General features: G+C 53.2%; 2 protein-coding genes, 1 long non-coding RNA gene and 1 other non-coding gene across 6 annotated transcripts; 2 read left to right on the plus strand and 2 right to left on the minus strand.

Annotated features, from left to right (window-relative positions):
• Positions 1–3: 3 nt before the first annotated feature.
• Positions 4–74, minus strand: TRNAG-GCC (transfer RNA glycine (anticodon GCC)). The gene has a single exon. It is a non-coding gene; the product is annotated as a tRNA-Gly (tRNA).
• A 4,907-nt stretch (positions 75–4,981) lies between these two features.
• On the plus strand, positions 4,982–12,838 carry LOC120761299 (argininosuccinate lyase). The gene is made up of 17 exons (XM_040082411.1): positions 4,982–5,051; positions 5,539–5,601; positions 6,850–7,044; positions 7,607–7,690; positions 8,002–8,058; positions 8,290–8,387; positions 9,004–9,081; positions 9,325–9,402; positions 9,535–9,587; positions 9,923–9,985; positions 10,152–10,266; positions 10,945–11,029; positions 11,189–11,248; positions 11,384–11,467; positions 11,675–11,755; positions 12,129–12,235; positions 12,598–12,838. The coding sequence occupies exons 2-17, from the start codon at positions 5,590–5,592 to the stop codon at positions 12,746–12,748; spliced, it is 1,401 nt and encodes a 466-aa protein (XP_039938345.1). The 5' UTR covers positions 4,982–5,051; positions 5,539–5,589; the 3' UTR covers positions 12,749–12,838.
• On the minus strand, positions 8,079–14,220 carry LOC120761300 (uncharacterized). Its single transcript, XR_005703595.2, has 5 exons — positions 13,621–14,220; positions 13,357–13,470; positions 9,223–9,358; positions 8,302–8,656; positions 8,079–8,148 (listed from the first exon to the last, which is right to left on the minus strand). It is a non-coding gene; the product is annotated as an uncharacterized LOC120761300 (long non-coding RNA).
• Positions 14,221–14,631: 411 nt separating this feature from the next.
• On the plus strand, positions 14,632–21,845 carry LOC120761286 (argininosuccinate lyase). 3 transcript variants are annotated; one of them, XM_040082385.2, is made up of 16 exons: positions 14,632–15,078; positions 16,714–16,908; positions 17,010–17,093; positions 17,405–17,461; positions 18,015–18,112; positions 18,274–18,351; positions 18,598–18,675; positions 19,089–19,141; positions 19,366–19,428; positions 19,595–19,709; positions 20,342–20,426; positions 20,586–20,645; positions 20,892–20,975; positions 21,243–21,323; positions 21,415–21,521; positions 21,616–21,845. In XM_040082385.2, exons 1-16 carry the CDS (start codon positions 15,064–15,066, stop codon positions 21,764–21,766), a joined length of 1,404 nt encoding a protein of 467 aa, XP_039938319.1. In that variant the 5' UTR covers positions 14,632–15,063; the 3' UTR covers positions 21,767–21,845. The 3 variants fall into 3 exon arrangements, with proteins under 3 accessions (XP_039938319.1, XP_039938321.1, XP_039938320.1); XM_040082387.2 differs by having other exon boundaries at positions 14,667–14,717; positions 21,616–21,839; XM_040082386.2 differs by lacking the exon at positions 14,632–15,078 and adding an exon at positions 15,273–15,520 and having other exon boundaries at positions 21,616–21,839.
• The last annotated feature ends 651 nt before the right edge of the window (positions 21,846–22,496 follow it).

The raw sequence follows: 22,496 nt of genomic DNA on the forward strand, positions 1-22,496 counted from the left end.
AGCTGCATTGGCCGGGAATCGAACCCGGGCCTCCCGCGTGGCAGGCGAGAATTCTACCACTGAACCACCAATGCCGGTGATGAAAGTTACTTCCCCGTGACAGCTTTTCTGCGAATGTTAGGCAAAAAATTGTAATTCAACTAGCCGCTGTTAAGTGTGGCAAAGGCAGAACAGTATCGCGAAAGTACCTTCAAATCAAATATTTAACCATGCGCGGAGCACTGCGAGGCTGAAGCAGTTGTGTAGTACTGCTGTTGGCTTTTAAAGCACCCATCCATGCGTCCATCAAATTCAGCATTCAGTGTCTTTCCCAGCTGTCACTGTGACTCTTTCCTAGCTAAACCACGTGCTGTTAAATTTTCCAAGGGCCCTTTTCGTCCTCAATAAAACCAGTGACACTTCACTAAGTGCAAACAGCTGAAAATCCTATTGGCAATAGCGAGGAAAATTACCTGGATGGGGAAATATAAATTCCTTAATTTTAGACATTATCACTCAGGGAAAATTTTATATGCAGATACAGCACCTCTAACTCCCTAAGGAGTGTCATATAGATATATTTGCTTACTTGCAGGTGGGATAGGGATTTAGGGAACTGAATGGGTCAGCCTTGTGCCCACAACCTCACGCAATTCCAGCACAAAACCCACCAGCCACTTTTTTCTCCGTGACCAAACCAGACAAAATTTAGCCTTTTCTTCTCGTTGGGGTGCTGCAAATGTTAAATCGATTCAGAGTAACACGAGCAAACTGCAGTGCTTTAGGAACAGTCTCCAGTGCCAGGACAGCGGGCAAGGAGCAGCTCCCAGTTTCCCAGGAACTTTCACCACCAGATACAGAAGATTGACAAAATTTAAAAGCTAACTGCAAAGGCTTTTCAGCCCTTTTAAATTGAAAACCCCTAAAAAAAGCCTCGGGTGGGCATGTGCAGCCCATCACACACGGGTTTTAGTACGGATAGAAATTTATCTATACTTCAAAATCATTTATTGTGGAGGCCTGTGGAATTAAGAAAAGCCAGGAGAGAGGTCTCCAAAGGCAGCCTGAGAGCTGCTGGCGTGACTCAGGGCACAGGATGCGATGGATGCTGCCCTTTTTCATGTCAGGATTAACTGGCCTTGTGAGTTGGCCAAAACTGGCACAGCAAAAGCTCTGTGACTGCTCTGCCATGTCCCAAAGCCTCCACAGGCAGCTGCCTGAAAGAGGGGAAAGGACGCCAGGTTTCGTGTGAAAATAGCGTATTTCCAGACAATCAGATTTCCAGGTTTCGTTCCAGAAATCTGCTAATCCTTGTCTGCCTCTCACCGCTCTCTTCAGAGAAGGCTTCAGAACCTTCAGCCCAATAATCTTAATTTTCCTTTACATCTCTCTATATCTTTCCCGCAGCAGCAAATTACTATATTTATTTCCACCTTTTCCCCAAAATTTCGCTTCCCTGACACCTTTTTCCCCACCCTTTCCCCAAAACTTCACTTTCCTGACATGTTTTCCCCACCCTTTCCCCAAAATTTTACCTTCCTGAGACGTTTTCCCCACCCTTTCCCCAAAATTTTACCTTCCTGACACGTTTTCCCCACCCTTTCCCCAAAATTTCACTTTTCTGATGTTTTCCCCCTCCCTTTCCCCAAAACTTCACTTCCCTGACACATTTTCCCCACCCTTTCCCCAAAACTTCACTTTCCTGACATGTTTTCCTCACCCTTTCCCCAAAATTTCACCTTCCTGACACGTTTTCCCCACCCTTTCCCCAAAATTTCACTTTCCTGACACGTTTTTCCCACCCTTTCCCCAAAATTTCGCCTTCCTGACACGTTTTCCCCACCCTTTCCCCAAAATTTCACCTTCCTGACACGTTTTTCTCACCCTTTCCCCAAAATTTCACTTTTCTGATGTTTTCCCCCTCCCTTTCCTCAAAATTTCACTTTCCTGACACGTTTTTCCCACCCTTTCCCCAAAATTTCACTTTCCCGACACATTTTCCCCACCCTTTCCCCAAAATTTCACCTTCCTGACACATTTTTCCCACCCCTTTCCCCAAAATTTCACCTTCCTGACACATTTTCCCCACCCTTTCCCCAAAATTTCACCTTCCTGACACGTTTTTCCAACCAGTGCTGCTCTTTACAACCCACAACGAAGACGCAGCTGGGGATGGAGGAGCATGGCACAAACACCTCTCCCAGTGGCTTTTTTTGTCCTTAACTGAGATACTCCTCCTGAACATTTCCCAGCGCAGACAGGCAGCCCGGTGGGCTGTAAATACAAACGTGGGTGAGCTCCAGCTCCACTGACACCACGAAAGGGAATACCGAGGGAGGAGCGGCCGGGCAGGGGGTGAGGTGAGAAGGTCGCTCCGGCTTTAATCGCCGCTCGTTAGGTGTTAGACAGTGATGCTGCACCATCCACAGGGAATGCAGACATGGGTTTTTCCAAATGTGCTTAGCATGTCAACATTTGAACGTTGTGATTGTTACCAGTAAGGCTCGGGGAGAGAGGGGGCCTCAGTATTAGCTGTTGAAAGCAGGGGGCCTAGGACTTGCTATTGACAGCAGATCTGCTGGGCATTTGTGTTCTTTGTCATGAAAGATGTTTACTGTGTTCAGCATTTCGCTCAGCACCCTATGGTGTCCTTTTTTTTTTTTGCCTTTTACATTCAAAAAATTCATTAAAAACAAAGATGGGGGGGGTTTTTTTGGAATTAAAAAAAAAAAAATGTCAGCCCGGCTCCGCGTCAGCCGAGCTGACGTTGCGTTTGCACAGCACGTTCAGCCCATGGAGCTGTTTTCTTTCTCCAAAGTGAAAAGACAGCTAAAAAAGTGATGTTTTTAAAAGAAGGTGCAGTGTAGCTGTTTCTGCCATCCTTTTCCTTTGCAGTCCTGTTGTGAAAAGTGGATTTCCAGAGCCACCAAAGCTCCTTCGGAGCCGCACTCCCTCAGCATTGCACACTTCCAGCAAAAAAAAGTGAAATAGTAGAGAAAGACTCTGATTACAGAAATACAAATAAAGTTCAGATCTTTGAGAACGTTCAAATCTATTCAATTAAACTCCTCTGTGCTGCAGAATTGGCAATTTACTCTCCAGTACTTATTTTCACCTAAAAAAAGGTGAGGCTGGGAATATTGATGTAGGAATAATTTGTCACTCCCTGTGCCAGAAAGGAAAATAAGTGGGAGACTTTTCCTTCAGAACTTCCTCGTTATTAACTGTGGGGTGAGGATTTTGAGGTTAATCTTTCTGTTTCAAATAAAACACTGAAAGACCATGATGGGAAGTGGAGAGACTTCCAAACCAGAACAAATACAGAGGATAGCAATGAGGATGCACTTCAGTTTGCATTAGAAAGTATATTTGGCATGGCTATTTTAATCTTTTGCACCTCAAAAAAGTTCAACTCTCCAGCTCCAAGCATCTTTAAGAAATTCTATTTCTTCAATGCTCAACTTTAAGTTGAGGAATTCTGCTTGCATTCTGTTTTACTTCCACTTTTACTATAAAAATATTAATCTGCATTCTACATTGCTTTTTATACAGAAAAACATCGTTATTGCCTGTTTGATCTAAAAATAAAGAGAGGATTCATAATTTCCTAGATAGACAGTGGGGCAGGAGCTGAGCAGAGCACTCCAAGCCAGCTAATCCCTGGGAAGTTTGCTAAATCCACAGTGGCATTGCTGACAGATCCCATGTGGATGGAACATCCCCTGTCACATGTAAGATCAGGCACGGGGAAGCAAAATCTTATTTACACCAACTCACTCTAGTTATAAATCCGGTGCTAAATGTCTTCACAACGCATTGGCAATCTCCTGTCGAAGCCCAGAGTAAGGACAAGGACACTCTGAAAAGGTGAAGGAGACAAGAAATGTGGTGAAAATGAAGGATTTCACAAGGGGAAGGACCAGGACTGCAGAAGGATCGAGAACGGTTTCAGTTTCCCAGTGGGAAAAAAGGGGATAAGTTGCAGAACTGAGAGAACAGTAGAAAAAGAATAAGGGGGTCGGTTTAAGGGAGGAGAACACAACAAAAACGTGGATGGGAAAGCTGGAATATGTTTCCTGAGCTCTGTGAGAGGTTTGGACAATGTACATGGAAAAATATGACACTGCAGGAGCTCACTTGGAGAAAGCAGCAAATATTCAGCTTTCTGTGGAGGGGCTGAACAGGAAATGCTCTGTCTGAGGAGTTAATGGGAAATTCGCGCTGAGCACAAATTAATTCTGCTGCTCTCAAGGGTCTCTTGTGCTTTACATCAGTCACATAATTCCATGGTATTTAGGGTGTGATGAGTTTAAGGTAGAGGTTATTGCCATAATAACTCCAAGCCTCACAGCCACTGCCTGAGGCTCTCAGGTGATCCCAAAACCCGGGGACAGCAGGGGAGCTCCAAACCTGGGGCTGCAGCCTCTTTCCAGGTGGGGTGAGCTGCTTCATCCACGCAGAGGTGGGAAAGAACAAGAGGCTCCCATCCATAGTTTGTGTTTGCTGGGGTGCCGATGGGGACAGAGCACTGGATCAGTTATATCTATATCATCTATATCTGTATCTATATATCTATATCTATATCTATATCTATATCTATATCTATATCTATCTTTATCTATATCCATATCTGTGTCTATATCTATATCTATATCTCTCTATATCTATATCTATATCTATATCTATATCTATATCTATATCTATATCTATATCTATATTTATGGTTGCTCATGAGAGGGGTGTGACACGGAGTGATGGGATATTCCCAGCACAGAATTCCAAGGATATTCCTGACCTGTCCTCAGCTCAGGAGCCACGCCGGGTAAGAAGCATCACTCCAGCATCCCTCCCAAGCCTCCCCTCTCCAAAGCACCCCGTGCCCCCGGGCCGCAGCGCAGGGGTGGGAAGGGACACGGGGGACACGGGGGGGACCCGAGCGGGGCCGGCCCCGGGCACACCCCGCCCCGGCGGGGCGGGCCGAGCCGCCAGCCCCGAGCCGAGGGCTGTAAAAGCGGGGCAGAGGGGCCGGGGAGCAGCGAGCCACTGAGCGGCCGGGGCTGCGTGCGGAGTAGGTGAGCAGTGCCCGGGGAACCGGGAGCGGTGCCCGGGAAACCGGGAGCGGGGCAGGGAGTGATGCTCCAGGAACCGGGAGTGCACCTGGAGCGGGGCAGGGAGTGATGCTCCAGGAACCGGGAGCGGGGCAGGGAGGGATGCCCCAGGAACCGGGAATGGGGCAGGGGAACCGGGAGTGCACCTGGAGCGGGGCAGGGAGGGATGCCCCAGGAACCGGGAATGGGGCAGGGGAACCGGGAGTGCACCTGGAGCGGGGCAGGGAGGGATGCCCCAGGAACCGGGAGCGGGGCAGAGAGTGGTTCCGGGGAACCAGGAATGCACCGGGAACGATGCCCCAAGAACCGGGAGCGCACCTGGAGCGGGGCACGGAGCGATGCCTCAGGAACCGGGAGCGGGGCAGGGAGGGATGCCCCAGGAGCCGGGAGTGGGGCAGGGGAACCGGGAGCTCACACCGCCGCAGCTGAGCGTCTCCGCGCTGTCCCGCAGGTTGCGCCAGGTGCCAGGATCGCTGCACAAACGAGCAAAACGTCGTCCGAAATGGCAGCCGAGGTGAGGGCGAGCTCGGCTTCGCTCCGGGTCCTTCTCTGCTCCGTTTGGAACGGGTGGGATCAACATCCCCGGGAGGGTTCAGAGTGTCCCTGTGGTCCTCAGGGTGGGTTAGGAGTGGTCCTGGCAGTGTTGGACTCGCTGATCTTGGAGGTCTTTTCCAACCTTAACGACCCTGTGAGTGTTTTTCCCGGTTTTCCAACGGAGAAGGGGACAGCGAACGCCTTTGCTGCACTAATCCACCGTCCCACCTCTGATCCTGGAGGCCGAGATGTCCCTGGACACCTCTTCCCACCCCAGCCCTTCCCTCCCAGCAGCGCCATTCACTCCCCGCCCCTCTGCCCATCACGGGCTGTCCAGCGAGGAGCTCCAAACTTTGGGGGTTTTCCCCCATTTCCCCTCCGCGGCAGCTCCTGCGGACAAACCCTCTGGAAAGGCAGAGCCCCCGCACTCCGAGCCCTCGTCCTGCCCCGCCGGCTCCCTCCTGCTCTTCCCCGCGCCGATCCTTCGGGAAAACGCCGCGGATGTCGCGCTCCCTGCCCGCTGTCCATGGTAGCTCCGCCGCCCGCCCGGGGCCGCGCACCTGCCGCGCCCTTCTGGGGCTGCTTTGGGCTTTTCTCTTCCCTTTTCACCTCGTTCGAACATTTGTGACACTGAAAGGCACCCAGGCCTCCCTTTCTGCATCCTGCACCTTGGCCGGTTTTATTTTTATTTTACACGACAACGTCGGGGGCTCTGGAGCTGCTTCAAACGGTGACTTCAGACACTTCAGAGTCACAGGGATGTTTCAGAGCGTGTGGCTTGTGCTGGCCCACAGCTCCTTGTCAACTGAATATTTTCTTCACAGTCTCCCTAAAAGAGTGGGAATTTTTATTATTTCAAGGATCAGGGAACAACTTTCACTGTATCCCTGACTCCTTTACTCTTTTTACTTTCTTTGGAGCCCATCAAAAGATCAGAGATCAGCAGTGCCTTAAAAGAGAGTCCCATGCTGCTCCTGCACCACATGCCCTGATGCTTATTTTCAGAGTCCTGCAGAAGTCAAATATCTTGGAGGATCCCTAAGGCAGACCTGTAACCTCAAGGGCTGAATTCTAGTGACAGTGACATGCTCTAAGCCCAGGGTTTTGCTGGGGTAGACTGAATAAAGCCATTCCTCAGCTTTACTTTGGTAAGGATTGAGATGGGCATGAAACTGATTTTTAGGGGATGTGTCCACAAATCTGCGTCTCTTCCCTTCATTACTTGCAGGGGGACAAAATGATGGCAGGAAGGTTTGTGGGGGGCACAGATCCCATCATGGAGATGCTCAGCGCTTCCATCACTGTTGATCAGAGACTGTCTGAGGTCGACATCCAGGGGAGCATGGCTTATGCCAAAGCCTTGGAGAAGGCTGGAATTCTGTCCAAAACTGAGCTGGAGAAGATCCTGAGTGGCCTGGAAAAGGTATTTCTTCTTCCCTTCACAGCCTCTGGTGTGTGCTGGGATGGATCTTTCCTTACCTGACAGCACCTTGCTGTTTCAAAGAGCGTCTTTAAATGTCCTCGTGCCCTGTTCAGACTGAGCAGTCACTAGGAATCACTGCAGTGTGAAGTAAGAACACCCTTTTCCTGCTGGCACGTGGAATTTTGAGTCTGGCTGCCCACAGGAGGCAATGCATAGCAGGAGTAGGGGGGAAGAGGAGGCAGCAGAGAAATGCTTTTATAAAATATCCATTGTTGTTGCTCACCCACCCTGGACAATGGTGAGTCTGGACAAGGTTTTATAGGAAAATCTTTGTGGCTGATGCTGAAGCAATCAGTGACATTTAAGCTCAACATTTCGTTGCAATGCTTAAATCCTCCGTAGCCCTGCAGGATTATCATGGATAGAGAGGTGAATCCCAGCAATAGTATGGAATATCAGGATGCAGCGGGCCTGAATGCCAGAGTTTGCATGGGACTCCTGGGAATGACAGGAGACACTGCTGGGGACAGCAGGGTAACTGTGGTGTTTCTGCTGTTTGCAGATCTCTGAGGAATGGTCCAAGGGAGTCTTTGGTGTGATCCAGACTGACGAGGACATCCACACCGCCAACGAGCGCAGGCTGAAGGTTTGGCTCCTCCAGCCTCTTGTTCCTGTGCCTCCACATCTGCCTGATGTTCAGGGCTTGTCCCTGTGTCCCTCTGTGAAATCCCTTTGGAGCTGCTGGCACTGAACCCCCTGGGGCACAGCCCAGGGTCTCCACACCCCCTTTTGGGGCTGTACGAGCACAGATCCCAAACCTGCCCTTGCCCAGAGCACATCCCGTGGTTCCTGACAGGGTCCTGGGGCTGAGCCCCTTCCAGGCAGGGGGATCTGCTGGTGTGGATTGTCCTGTTGAGAACACAGAGATCCTGACAGGAACCCTGCTCTTGTCCTCAGGAGCTGATTGGAGACGTGGCTGGGAAGTTGCACACTGGCAGGAGCAGGAATGATCAGGTATGGACAGAATATTTTTTTTCTCCTTCTGTATTCCTCCTCTACCTCATTTCAGGAGACCTCAGTCCAGAGTGGCCTCTGGAACCCTTCCTGGAGAGCAAGAAATGGTGACATTGCCACATAAATACCACTAAATGATGAGAAGATGCACCTTCCCATCACACAGGACAGGGAGGGGTTTACCCTGCTGTCACTGCATATGTGACATTCTTTGTGACAAATCTCCCACAGGTTGTGACTGACCTGAAGCTGTTCATGAAGAATTCCCTCTCCATCATCTCCACGCACCTCCTGCAGCTCATCAAGACCCTGGTGGAACGTGCTGCCATGTGAGTCCTTGTCCTCTGTCCCTGTTTCCCATAACTTTGGCCTTTTTGGGGCAGGAGACTCCTTGGTTTTTGTCTGACCCCACTGGGCAGCAGCAGGGTCTCCTGTGCAGGGAGGCACAGCCAGGCTCTCTGGGGACACAGCAGCCCCTTTTCCTCCAGAGTTCACTTCACAAAAACTTTCCTCATCCCTCAGAGAAACTTTCCTTCATGTCTGGCAAAGGAGTTCGGGTGGGAGGTCCACACAAGATTTTAGAAGGCACCAAATGCAGCTGAAGGAGTGGAGAAAAGGTTTCAGGTTTTCCTGTATAAGAAGAAGCTCAGCGGTGTCACCTCCCTGCCCAGCTCTGCTCCTCACACCGCAAACCTGGGCTGGGCTGGGGAATCCTGGCCTCACACAGAGGGGTGGCTGCTCCAGGCCATTCTCCAGGGAGCCTCAGGGCAGAGTCACCACTCTGGAATAGCTAAACCTGGTGTGCTTGGCTTGACAGCTGACAGAAAATGAACCAGCTTCAGATGCTCAGTTTGTGACCTTGCCAGGAGCCCTGGTGTGTCCCTGTCCCTATCCCTGCCCTCCCTCCTGTCCCTGCTGCTCACCTCTCTGCCCTTCCCCTCCCAGAGAAATCGATGTGATCCTGCCTGGCTACACCCACCTGCAGAAAGCTCAGCCCATCCGATGGAGCCAGTTCTTGCTCAGGTGAGCTCTCCCTACCCTCTGCACCCTGGGGGCCCTGCTCTGCTGAGGGGACAGCCAGGGGCGGTGACAAACCAGAGGGATTCCCCTGTGCCAGGGATTCCCCTGTGCCCCCTGGCTCTGTCCAGGCTCCACTCCACTCACGTTTGGGGGGGATCCCAGGCTGCAGGCACGGCAGGATAATGATTGGGAAGGAAAGAGCCATTCCCTGGCTTCATGTGCTTTGTCCCCCTTGTCCTTCCCCAGCCACGCCGTTGCTCTGACCCGCGATTCCGAGCGCCTGGGAGAGATAAAAAAGAGGATCAATGTCTTGCCTTTGGGGAGGTAAGATCTACAGGATGTGTGATCACCGGGCCTTGCTTTGCTCTGCAAAGTGTTCCCTGCTTCCCAGAGCTCAGCTTTGGGCGGATATGAAGGAAGGATTGCATGGTTTCTGGTTTTTTTCTCCCCTGGCAGCGGCGCTCTGGCTGGGAACCCGGTGGAAATCGACAGAGAGCTGCTGCGCAGTGGTAAATGCTTTCCTGGGCCTGAGGGGCATGGGAGAACCTGTCACACCTGGGATGGAGGGAATGGCACTGTAATGCCCCACCCTGCAGCCAGAGCCTCTCATTTTCGGGGATTTTTGCTGCAGAGAGGCAGTGCCAGTGAGGTGGGAGGAAGAGGAGCCACCCCTGCTGCACTCTGCCTGCCTGGGATCTGGGAATCATAACAAAACCTCCACTAATTGTGTTTGTGTTCCTGGGACTGCTCAAAGGCTCACAGTCACCCTCCCTGGGGCAGCCTGGTGCACTGAGGGTCCTGTCAGGGCCAGTGTGAGCTCCTGTGTCCATCCCCTTCCTTGCAGAGCTGGACTTTGCTTCCATCAGCCTGAACAGCATGGATGCCGTCAGCGAGAGGGACTTTGTGGGTAAGCACAGCCCAATCCTCCCTGCACTGTGGGGAGAGCTCCTGACACCTTTCCAGTAAATTTAATAAAGGGGCTGAAATCCATCTCTAGCAACTAAAGCACCAGTCAGGGTTCCCTGGGTTGTCCAAGCACCTTTTCCCCTCCTGATTTCCCGCCTTCCCTGCAGTGGAATTCCTCTCTGCTGCCACCCTGCTGATGATCCACCTCAGCAAGATGGCTGAGGACCTCATCATCTACAGCACCAGCGAGTTTGGCTTCCTCACCCTCTCTGATACCTACTGGTAGGTTTTTGGTCTCTGCTGAGGGATCCTCCTCAGCTGTGGGCAGGGAGCTCCTCCCTCAGCCTCTCCTCAGCTCTCCCACCCTGGGTGAGGCAGTGGTTGGGGTCTCTCTGTGCACGAGGCTGACCCAGCATCAAGGGCTTGGCACAAAGTTGGTGAATATTCCCCAGGGTGAATATTCCCCAGTCATGGCCACTGATTTGTGATTCCCTTAACTCAACCAAGTCTGTGCTCAGCCCAGCAGCTCCTGCCCAGGAAGTGCTGGCAGAGGGAACTTCCCCCTGTGCTGGGAATGCTGCCAGAGCCCTTCCTTGCCTGGCTGGGTTTGCAATCCCGACAGACTCCTTGTCTGCAGGGTGCCACGGCCACAGCCCTCCCTCCCTCCCTCAGAGCACTTAGCCCGGCCTGTGACACCACCTCTGCGGGGGCTTGGAGGAGGAGCCCCCTTGTCCTTTCTCTGTGAGAAGTGGGGCTGTGTGGCAGCTCCACACAAGGTGACAAACCCAAGGCCGTGCTGAGGGAAACACGAGAGGCTCGGTACACCCAGTTCACTGATTTCCTGCACCTTAAACAAGAGCACAAGGAAAGGGGTTTTAGAGGTTCCTTTCAGAGGGCTGGAACAGCGATTTCAGCCAGAGGGTTTTGCTCATCAGTGCAATGCTCACACCTTCCCTGCAGCTCTGGCAGCAGCCTGATGCCTCAGAAGAAGAACCCCGACAGTCTGGAGCTGATCCGCAGCAAAGCCGGGCGAGTGTTCGGACGGGTGAGCCCCAAAGAGGAGGAAGAGGGAGAGGAAACTGCTCATATTGGGGCTGGAGAATCTCCTTTTTCTTGTCCTTTTTTTTGTAAGCAACTGTGGGTTCTGGACCTGCCCTGCCTTGCTCTGTACCTCACTCCCTGCCTCTCCTGTTTCCCTCTGCAGCTGGCTGCCATTCTCATGGTCCTCAAAGGACTCCCGAGCACCTACAACAAGGACCTGCAGGTAAAGCCCTTGTTCCTCTCCACTCCGTCTCTCCTGCTGGCTGGAGGAGTCAGGAGAGCTGCGCTGCTCAGCCTGGGGGAGTTTTGGGCTGCACCAGGTTGGCTCAGAGCCGTTTCCATGGCTGTTCCAACACAGGAGGACAAGGAGGCTGTTTTTGATGTCGTAGACACCCTGAATGCTGTGCTCCAGGTTGCCACTGGAGTGATTTCTACCCTCCAGGTAAGGATTCTTCTCATCCTCTCACTATTCAACATCATCATGGTGCATATTCTGTAGGTAACACAGAGAGCAGAGCTCCAGGTTGTTCCCAAATAAAAACTCTTCAGTGCCTCACCCCCACTGCTCATTTTGGTCCCTCTTAGAGCTGATGTGCCCGAGGAGGAGCTGATGATTGATAACATCTCTCTCTGCCCCTCCTTTCTGCAGATCAACAAAGAGAACATGGAGAAGGCACTGAGCCCTGAGATCCTGTCATCTGACCTGGCTCTCTACTTGGTTCACAAAGGAGTAAGTGCCAGAGGGAGAGCTGGAGCTGGGGTTTCTTGGGATTCAGGGAACTGCTCAGGGAGGAGCTGGGATGAGGCTCCCCTGTTCTGTCCCAGGGTGATGAACAGTCAACCACCATGGAAGCTGAAAACACATCCTCTACATGCACCTCAAGCAGGGCTGCCCTGGGGGACTCCATAGGAACTTACACCCCAATTACTCGATCATAATTCATTCCTTAATCCTCCCCTCTTCCACCCCAGCGCTGCCAGCTTCAGCTTGCATTGCCCTAAGGGAAAACAGGCCAGCCTAAAAAAGCAGCACATCCGTTTTCCTCACGGAAAAGCAGCCCAGCAGCCTGGCCACTGACTGCCACCTCTGCTTGCCCCTGCAGATGCCCTTCAGACAAGCCCACATCGCCGCGGGCAAGGCCGTCCACCTCGCCGAGACCAAAGGCATCACCATCAACAATCTCAGCCTGGAGGACCTGAAGAGCATCAGGTTTGTGCCTCTGTTATTTCCCTTCCCTGCACAGGCAGGGCTCGGCCTCCCTGATCAGCCTTCCCAAAAGTGCCTGGGCCGGGCAGCACTTCAATATCCTCAATATCAAAGCTGCTCCTGCCGCGGTTGAAAACACTGGAGGGGGACAACATCACTGCAGGGGGACAACATCCATTCCACTCCAGCAGGAGCTGTTGGGAGGGGCTGGGAGGCAGGAAACCCCCAGAGGGGTTTGGCTTTGGAGATGCTCGGTGTCCCCTCGGAGCTGATGCCAACAGAAAGGCAGGAGGGCCCTGTCCTCACTCCCTCAGACACGGGGCAGGTGCAGCAGCAGCCCCCTGAGAGCCCCCCTGTGCCCCCAGCCCCCTGTTTGGCAGCGACGTGGCGCAGGTGTTCAGCGTGGTGAGCAGCGTGGAGCAGTACACGGCCGCGGGCGGCACCGCCAAGAGCAGCGTGTCGGCCCAGATCGAGCAGCTGCGGGAGCTGCTCAAGAGGCTCAAGGAACAGGCTTAGAGTGTGGGGAGAGATGCCGTGCCTGCAGCGCTGTGCCTGTGCCGCTGCTCTGGAGTTAATAAACACTGGGGTGTCTGTAGTTCACTGAAATCCTGATCTTGCCTCTTGATTCTTCGGGGTGAGGACGGGCTGAGCTCAGCCCGGGTTGGGAAGGGTGTGGGCTCTTCCTCCCTTGCACTGTGTCTCACAGGGGAGGCTGGCGGGCTGGGATTGTCCCTTTTTGCTCAGCAGAATTCCTTTCCCACCCTGGGGTTTTGCTCAGCCCCTTGGCCCCGTGCTGAGGCAGCAGCGCCTTGTTGACTCAGAGCCGCAGGTCTGGAACGCGGGAGGGAACAGAAATAACAAAGGTGTTGCCTCACCAAGTTTAGGGCAAGGGCTGCAGCACAGGCAGGACAAACTGCCAGCAGCCAAACCTCCAGCCAGAGCACCCCAGGAGACACAGAGTGCTGGCACCTTTGGAACATTTGTGCTTTTAACACGTGGAAGAAGGATCAACATCAGCAAAATTCCCTTTTTCTCATGACTCTCAAACTCTCCTTATTCTGGCCTTAAAATAAATCCATTCATTTGGCATTTCAACAACGCGCTTCAATTACCCTTCCACAAACCTCCTTTGTGCTTGCTCCCTTCCTTCCTGCCGTGTTCCTGTCTTGGCTCACGTCTCACTCTCCAGACTGGTCACCTGTGGCCAGGAAGTCACTGTTGCACACTCAGCTGCCAGGCTACAGGAACAAGAAAGCCACAGGTTCCACTAATACTCAACACCTGCAGAGTCAGAAGAACTGAGATTTCCCCATCTCCCCCTCACAATTATTTTTCCTCCCATAAATTTTCTTGATCCATGCCACTCCCCTTATTTTTCCTGTTTTTACCTTCTGGTTCCTTCTCTTCAGATCCTCAGCTGAACAGATTTTCTCTTGCTCCCAGCAGCAAAAGTTTGGCATTGTCCCTCATGGCCTGTGCTGGGTGACACAGGGCCAAAACAAAAGGAAAAGGGAAGCAGCAGATTACCACATTTTAGTTTCTTACTTAAATATGTAGTTTACAGTCACTGGTACTTCCCACCCATCCACCCTTTTTTAAAAATTGTGAAATATTTGAGATTGGAGGGGCCTGTGGGGCTCCACAGACATTACAGAGTGTGGTGTCTTCAGACTTTCACCATCACCCTCCTCCAACTCATCAAGATTTGGGGTTTGGTCTCAAAGCCCTGCTCGTTACAGGCCACAGGAAGGCACCTGAGCCAGGAATTCACTTAGGCTGTTTATCAGCTGGGTCATTCTGGATGTACGTCTCGTGCTCACCATCCTTCCAAACCCGCAGCAACCTCCTGTAAAGCCTGGAGTTTGTCCATCCATAAAGGATGAATACAGGAAAAAGGAGCATTAAAAGTCAGGGACTCCAGGAAAAGAAGGAATCTGGGAATTAAATGGTCCAAAGAGTTTTTCTCAGTGTTAGACAGTGTGGTGGTCTGTGAATCCTCAAGCCTGGAAGACTGAAAGAGAAAAATAAATAATCATGAGTGGAAATGTTTGAGAAGCAGTGAATGGATTGGTGGCTACACAGAGTCTGAGCCTTGCTCCGGATGGATACCGAGGGCACTACACTGGAAATCCAGCTGTGAACGGGCCTTGTGGGGCCGCCAGGGGCAGCTGGGTGTCATCGGCAGTGTCCTGCTGCTCCAAGGACCGGGATCGGGTTCCTTCCCGGCTGAATTACGGCACCGGGGCTGGGAAAAGGACTGCAAACCCCGAAAGGCGAGCAGAAAGCGGGGATGCCGTTCCTGGGTGCGCTGTAAGGCACAGGGTCCAGCCGTGGCACGGCCCGGAGCGGGGCTGGCCCGGGAATCCCCGCCCCGGCGGGCGGGACGAGCTGCGGGAGCGCCGGGAGCGGGACAGAGCTGGGAGCGGAGCCGGAGCTGGGATCGGGACTGCGACCGGGATCGGGACCGGGATTGGAGCTGTGATCGGTACCGGAGCTGGGATCGGGACTGTGACCGGGATCGGTACCGGGACCTGGGTCGGGATTGGAGCTGTGATCGGTACCGGAGCTGGGATCGGGACTGTGACCGGGATCGGGATCGGGATTGGAGCTGTGATCGGTGCCGGAGCTGGGATCGGGACTGTGACCGGGATCGGGACCGGAGCTGAGATCGGCACCGGAGCTGGGATCGGGACTGTGACCGGGATCGGGATTGTAGCTGTGATCGGTGCCGGAGCTGGGATCGGGACTGTGACCGGGATCGGGACCGGTACCGTGCCCGCATTGTCCCCGTCCCGCAGCGTCCCCGTCCCGCCGCGCACACGGAGCCCGCGATGGCAGCAGCCGAGGTGAGAGCGAACTTTGCTCCCGGGGGTGTCCGGGGATGCTGAGCCCAGCGGAGCTGTCCCGGAGCCTCGGCTTTCCTGCCTCTGTCTCCCCGGGAAAGGCCGGCACTCCAGCCTAGGCGCTTCCCAGCAGCTTGTGTAAACACTGCTCGACACAAAAGCCGCATTTTCGGTTTCCTTCCCTGCCGAGACGTGACCAGGCATCCTGGCCAGCTCCACTTTGTGCTCTCCAAATCGCTGCTCCGCGTTCCAGGCAGTGCCCGGCATTGCCAGCCTGCACAGCCACTGCTCCGAGGAGTCCTGGGGATGCCTAAAATGAATATTCCAGCTTTGATTTCCCGACTGTAAATGTGGATGTTGCAATGTTTCTGCTGGCCCACTTCTAGCTTTGATGGGAAGCTTTAAATACTGAAGTGGTACCTGGATATTCCTGGTCCCCAGTCAGGTGCTGAGCCTCTGGAATGGCCTTTGATTTAGCATTAATTTTGCTCCTGGGGGAAACAAATGAGTGCTGAGGAGCTCTAACACTTTTTCACTTCTGATTCCCCTCTCTGCCTTCCCTCAGCTTTCTAACAAAGCTGCCTTTTACACATGGCTACACCCTCACCTCTGCGGGCTCCCTCCTGTTGTCCTTTCAGGCACAGAGACACGGAGACAGTCACCAGGGAAAACACTTTTAAGTGTTTTGTGTGGCAGGTAAAGCCCAGGCACAGATCAGCTTCCAGCTGTCCATGGTAGTTATAGAGACCTGCATGAGAAGAAACATGCCAGCGGTGTTTAAAAAATCAAGATTAGTAATTATCCACTCTGCAATGCAGCTGTGTTTAGCCCCCTCCAACTCCTTTCTGTGCCTGGTAGCACCGGAGAGCTGCTTTTGAAATCTTGGATAAATTGTCTCAGCTCGAGTAAAATCCTTACCCGCTTCGGTGCAAGCCTGGCAGAGTTAAAACTCCTTGGGCTGTCCAACCCGGGCGAGCAAAAATCTTCTGAGCAGGGGACACAGCACAGGTGAGAGCACCCAGAGTGTGAATCACTGCTGGAGAAGCTCCCACACTGCACACGCCCTGCTGGAACCCTGCACAAGCCTCTGGGCACTCGCTGAAGTGGGTGACACATTCCAGGGGCTGATGTCACCAAGGGAATCCTAGCTTGGCCGGGAAAACCCAACTTTTGTGTCTGTGCTGGCCCACAGCTCTTTGTCAGTCAGAGAAGGGTCTGTTGGTTAAACAGCACAAAAGGGATTTACAGGATATTAATTTCAGTCTAATCCTGCTGACTGCTTAGATTTTCCTCGCTTTACAAGGCCTCAAAACAGAAATCTGTGCTGGTCTTGCATCTTCCCCTGATATTAATTTCAAGGACTCCCAGCAGAGTCCTGCAGAAGCAAAATACCTTGGAGGGTTCCTGGGCCAGGCCTCGGAGCTCAGGGGTAAATAACACTGACAGTGATGAGTTCTCCAGCTCTGCAACCACTTGCCAGAGGTCCTGGAGTCCAGGGGACTTTCTGCTCAGTGCTGTCACACTGAAAGGAGCTGAGCGTGGCCTCTGAATCAGATAAAGGGATCACTGGATGTTATTTACTGCACAGGATTTATCTGAAGTTATTAGGCCTCTTTAATTTGCTGTTTTCTCCCTCAGGGGAATAAACTTTGGGGTGGAAGATTCAGTGGGAGCACAGATGCCATCATGGAGATGCTCAATGCTTCCATTAGCTATGACCAGAGACTGTCTGAGGTGGATATCCAGGGGAGCAGGGCTTACGCCAAAGCCTTGGAGAAGTCTGGGATCCTGTCTAAAGCTGAGCTGGAGAAGATCCTGGGTGGCCTGGAAAAGGTATTTCTTTCCTCTAAAAACTGCCAGGTGAATGAATGGCTCCTGACCTGAGAGCAGCCTCCATGAGTTCAATAACTGACGGGTGTTTCTGCTGTTTGCAGATCTCTGAGGAGTGGTCCAAGGGAGTCTTTGTGCTGAAACAAAGTGACGAGGACATCCACACCGCCAACGAGCGCAGGCTGAAGGTTTGGCTCCTCCAGCCTCTTGTTCCTGTGCCTCCGCATCTGCCTGATGCTCAGGGCTTGTCCCTGTGTCCCTCTGTGAAATCCCTTTGGAGCTGCTGGCACTGAACCCCCTGGGGCACAGCCCAGGGTCTCCACACCCCCTTTTGGGGCTGTACGAGCACAGATCCCAAACCTGCCCTTGCCCAGAGCACATCCCGTGGCTCCTGACAGGGTCCTGGGGCTGAGCCCCTTCCAGGCAGGGGGATCTGCTGGTGTGGATTGTCCTGTTGAGAACACAGAGATCCTGACAGGAACCCTGCTCTTGTCCTCAGGAGCTGATTGGAGACGTGGCTGGGAAGTTGCACACTGGCAGGAGCAGGAATGATCAGGTATGGACAGAATCTTTTTCTTCTCCTTCTGTATTCCTCCACCTCAGTGCTTGAATTGGATATTTTTATGCCATCTCTCTCATGCCCTGACACACTCCAGCCTGTATTCCCTTTAAATTAACGATGGCTTTAAACTAATGATGCTGCAGTGACTCATCCACCTGGGGGAGTGGGATTTGCAGGGCTGCATCCTGGTGGTAAAAGGCCACAAAATTCCACTGACATCTCTGAAAACCTCCAGAACCCCTGACTCTGCTGCCTGGGTATACACATCTTTCAGGGTCAGTCCCCCTCAGGATGATCAGCTTGTGTCGGGAATTTTCTGCTTCAAAGTTGACAACATCTGACAAGCCCTGACTGAAAATAATGGATTTTGGTTCTGTCCCTGGAAAGCAGCAGCAGCTTTCACAAATCAGTGGCCAGGGATGCATACCAAACGAGGAAGATTTCCCCTCCCATTGCCCAGAAGCAGGAGGGGATAACGGTGCCAGGGGGTTCTGCTGGGCAATATTTGCTCACTGAATCACTGTTGTGCTTGGCAAATCTCCCACAGGTTGTGACTGACCTGAAGCTGTTCATGAAGAATTCCCTCTCCATCATCTCCACGCACCTCCTGCGGCTCATCGAGACCCTGGTGGAACGTGCTGCCATGTGAGTCCTTGTCCTCTGTCCCTGTTTCCCATAACTTTGGCCTTTTTGGGGCAGGAGACTCCTGGGTTCGTTGTGTGACTGTGCAGCTGCAGGGAGCTACAGACCTGTCCCTGCCCTCCCTCCCGTCCCTGCTGCTCACCTCTCTGCCCTTCCCCTCCCAGAGAAATCGATGTGATCCTGCCTGGCTACACCCACCTGCAGAAAGCTCAGCCCATCCGATGGAGCCAGTTCTTGCTCAGGTGAGCTCTCCCTGCCCTCTGCACCCTCGGGGCCCTGCTCTGCTGAGGGGACAGCCAGGGGCGGTGACAAACCAGAGGGAACACTGCAAACTGCCAACAGGAATTCCCAGTGTGGCTCTGACCAGCTGGGAATCCAAGCATGGGTTGGGCAACTCCCCGTTCTCCATCCTTTGGCCATTCTCACCTGCTGCAGTGGGATATTTTCCAGCCTCATCTCCCTGTTTCATCTCTCCTGTCCTTGCCCAGCCACGCCGTTGCTCTGACCCGCGATTCTGAGCGCCTGGGAGAGGTGAAGAGGAGGATCAATGTCTTGCCTTTGGGAAGGTAAAGTTTATTTTTTGTTGTGATCCTCAGCCCTCACCTTGCTCTGAGATAAAGACAAGAGGCAGATCTGTCTATCCCCTGAGCCACTGGGGTTTCTATTCCGTAGACACTGCAATTCCCTCTCCACAGACTCTCACCATAGAAATATTTTTCTATTTGTTCTTGGAAAATCAAGGATTATAAGGATTCCATTAAGCAACTCCTCCTGTCTGGGAGAGGAATTCTGGTTTAGTCCAGAGTTCAGGGTTTGATGAGCCTCAGACCAAACTGACATCAAAGTGAATGGAGGGAGGGGAATCTTCAGAGAGGTGTGTGATATCTTCAGAGAGGTGTGTGATATCACTGGAGCTCAGTTTTGGTCAGATATCAGTTTGGGTACCATGTGTGACTTCTGGTTCTTTCTCCCCTGGCAGTGGAGCTCTGGCTGGAAACCCCCTGGGAATTGATAGAGAGCTGCTGTGCAGTGGTAAATATCTCCCTGGGACTGAGGAATGGGACTACTCAAAATATCTGGGATTGTGGGAAGCATCAGCGGCTTGTCCTGATGTTATCTTGGATGTGTTGCAGCACGTTAACAAGGGGGTGGAGGGTAACGAATAGGTAAAATGTCACCCTCTCTGGGGCAGTCTGGTGCACTGAGGGTCCTGTCAGGGCCAGTGTGAGCTCCTGTGTCCATCCCCTTCCTTGCAGAGCTGGACTTTGCTTCCATCAGCCTGAACAGCATGGATGCCGTCAGCGAGAGGGACTTTGTGGGTAAGCACAGCCCAATCCTCCCTGCACTGTGGGGAGAGCTCCTGACACCTTTCCAGTCAATTTAATAAAGGGGCTGAAATCCACCTCTAGCAACTAAAGCACCAGTCAGGGTTCCCTGGGTTGTCCAAGCACCTTTTCCCCTCCTGATTTCCCGCCTTCCCTGCAGTGGAATTCCTCTCTGCTGCCACCCTGCTGATGATCCACCTCAGCAAGATGGCTGAGGACCTCATCATCTACAGCACCAGCGAGTTTGGCTTCCTCACCCTCTCTGATGCCTACAGGTAGGTCTCAGCTGTGGGCAGGGAGCTCCTCCCTCAGCCTCTCCTCAGCTCTCCCACCCTGGGTGAGGCAGTGGTTGGGGTCTCTCTGTGCACGAGGCTGACCCAGCATCAAGGGCTTGGCACAAAGGCACCCTCAGGGTGAATATTCCCCAGTCACGGTCAATTATTTGTCATTCTGGTAACTTAATCAAGTTTGCACTCACCAGCAGCTCCTGCCCAGGAAGTGCTGGCAGAGGGAACTTCCCCCTGTGCTGGGAATGCTGCCAGAGCCCTTCCTTGCCTGGCTGGGTTTGCAATCCCGACAGACTCCTTGTCTGCAGGGTGCCATGGCCACAGCCCTCCCTCCATGAAGTCACACTGACACTTGGTCTGACCTGCTGATACCACCCTGGGGGAGCCTGGAGGGGGGAGCCCCCTTTAAAGTTTCTCTGTGAGAGGTGGGACCGTGTGACAGCTCCAGACAAGATGCAAAACCCAAGAGCAACTCAGTCACTTCACTGATTTCCTACACCCTGAATGGAGTACAGTGAAGAGGGTCCTACACGTTGCTTTTGGCGGGCTAGGTCAGTGCTGATGTGTGTGTGTGGATGAGGCTTTTGCTCACCAGTGCACTGCACTCATCTCCCACGCAGCACTGGCAGCAGCCTGATGCCTCAGAAGAAGAACCCCGACAGTCTGGAGCTGATCCGCAGCAAAGCCGGGCGAGTGTTCGGACGGGTGAGCCCCAAAGAGGAGGAAGAGGGAGAGGAAACTGCTCATATTGGGGCTGGAGAATCTCCTTTTTCTTGTCCTTTTTTTTGTAAGCAGCTGTGGGTTCTGGACCTGCCCTGCCTTGCTCTGTACCTCACTCCCTGCCTCTCCTGTTTCCCTCTGCAGCTGGCTGCCATTCTCATGGTCCTCAAAGGACTCCCGAGCACCTACAACAAGGACCTGCAGGTAAAGCCCTTCTTCCTCTCCACTCCATCTCTCTGAGCAGACACAGTCATCTCCTGCTCTTGAGCTGTCCCAGTACTCCATTTCTCTGCACAGCCCTGGCTGTGTGCTGGGAAAGGGGCTGAGGGAGGGGATGCTGCAGGTGACACCCTGAGTGTCACCACTGGGATCACATCCCTGCCCTGCTGCTCAGCCTCTGGTGCTGGATCAGCCCGGCTCAGAGCCGTTTCCATGGCTGTTCCAACACAGGAGGACAAGGAGGCTGTTTTTGATGTCGTAGACACCCTGAATGCCGTGCTCCAGGTTGCCACTGGAGTGATCTCCACCCTCCAGGTAAGGATTCTTCTCATCCTCTCACTGTTCAACATCATAGTGGTGCATGGGTGCATGGGTTCTGTGGGTAACTCATGGGCCACACTGGTCCTAAAGTGAAAACTCTTCAGTGCCTCACCCCCGCTGCTCATTTTGGTCCCCTCTGCCAGCTGCTCAGGGGGTCAGAGCAATCTTTTAGAGCTCCAGATGAATTCCCCTCACCCTGAGCACTAACCTGCCCCGAGGAGGAGCTGATGGTAACGAGTCCCTGGGATCCTCCTCCTGCAGATCCACAAGGAGAACATGGAGAGGGCGCTGAGCCCGGAGATGTTGGCTACGGACCTGGCTCTGTACCTGGTTCGGAAGGGAGTAAGTGCCAGAGGGAGAGCTGGAGCTGGGGTTTCTTTGGATGCAGAGGAACTGAGCTGAGTCCCCTCTCTCTGTCCCCTTCCCCCTGCAGATGCCCTTCAGACAAGCCCACGTGGCCTCCGGCAAGGCCGTCCAGCTGGCCGAGACCAAAGGCACCACCATCAACCGCCTCAGCCTGGAGGAGCTGCAGCACATCAGGTCGGTACCCCCGTTATTTCCACTCCCCAAAGCATCCCCAAAACCGCCCCGTGCCTCAGCCCAGAGCCCCCTGAGAGCCCCCCTGTGCCCCCAGCCCCCTGTTTGGCAGCGACGTGGCGCAGGTGTTCAGCGTGGTGAGCAGCGTGGAGCAGTACACGGCCGCGGGCGGCACCGCCAAGAGCAGCGTGTCGGCCCAGATCGAGCAGCTGCGGGAGCTGCTCAAGAGGCTCAAGGAACAGGCTTAGAGTGTGGGGAGAGATGCCGTGCCTGCAGCGCTGTGCCTGTGCCGCTGCTCTGGAGTTAATAAACACTGGGGTGTCACTGAAATCCTGATCTTGTCCCTTGTTTCTTCGGGAACTCATCCTCCCTCTTCTCACCACCAGCGCCCTTTCTGCTGTTTCCAGTAGCTTTTAACCTTCAGCAAGCGACTCTGAAAATAAACAGAAGTAGGCAAACAAGCAATAAAATAACCGAGAGTAAGCAATAATAATAATAAACCTTAGCAGTGCTTAAGGGAACGTTTGGGTTGAACATCAGGAGAGTGTCCAATTCCTTCACAGAAAGGGTGATCAAACATCACAACGGGCTGTGCAGGGAGATGGAATCACCACCCCTGGAGGTGTTTAGGGGAAGGGCGGATGTGGCACCCAGTGCCCTACTCTGTCTCGGGTCACAGATTAGACTCGGTGACCTCGGAGGTCTTTTCCAACCTAAATGATTCTGTGACAAATAAATTAATAAATATACGTGTAAATAACTAAGCAAATGAAGAAATAAGGACAAGTAGGTGATAAATACGTTTAAACCCGGAGGAGAGGAGAGGAGAGGGAGAGGGAGAGGGAGAGGGAGAGGGAGAGGGAGAGGCCACTCACCGCTCGATGAAATACAGCGATCCAGGACAGAACCTGAAAGTTCCCGGAGGCGCCTTTACACCGGGACACTCGTGGCTTTGTCCGGAGACGACTGTGGGACAGG

The sequence above is a fragment of the Hirundo rustica genome, chromosome 19 (genome assembly GCF_015227805.2).
Source record: "Hirundo rustica isolate bHirRus1 chromosome 19, bHirRus1.pri.v3, whole genome shotgun sequence".
Classification (NCBI taxonomy): Eukaryota; Metazoa; Chordata; class Aves; order Passeriformes; family Hirundinidae; genus Hirundo; species Hirundo rustica.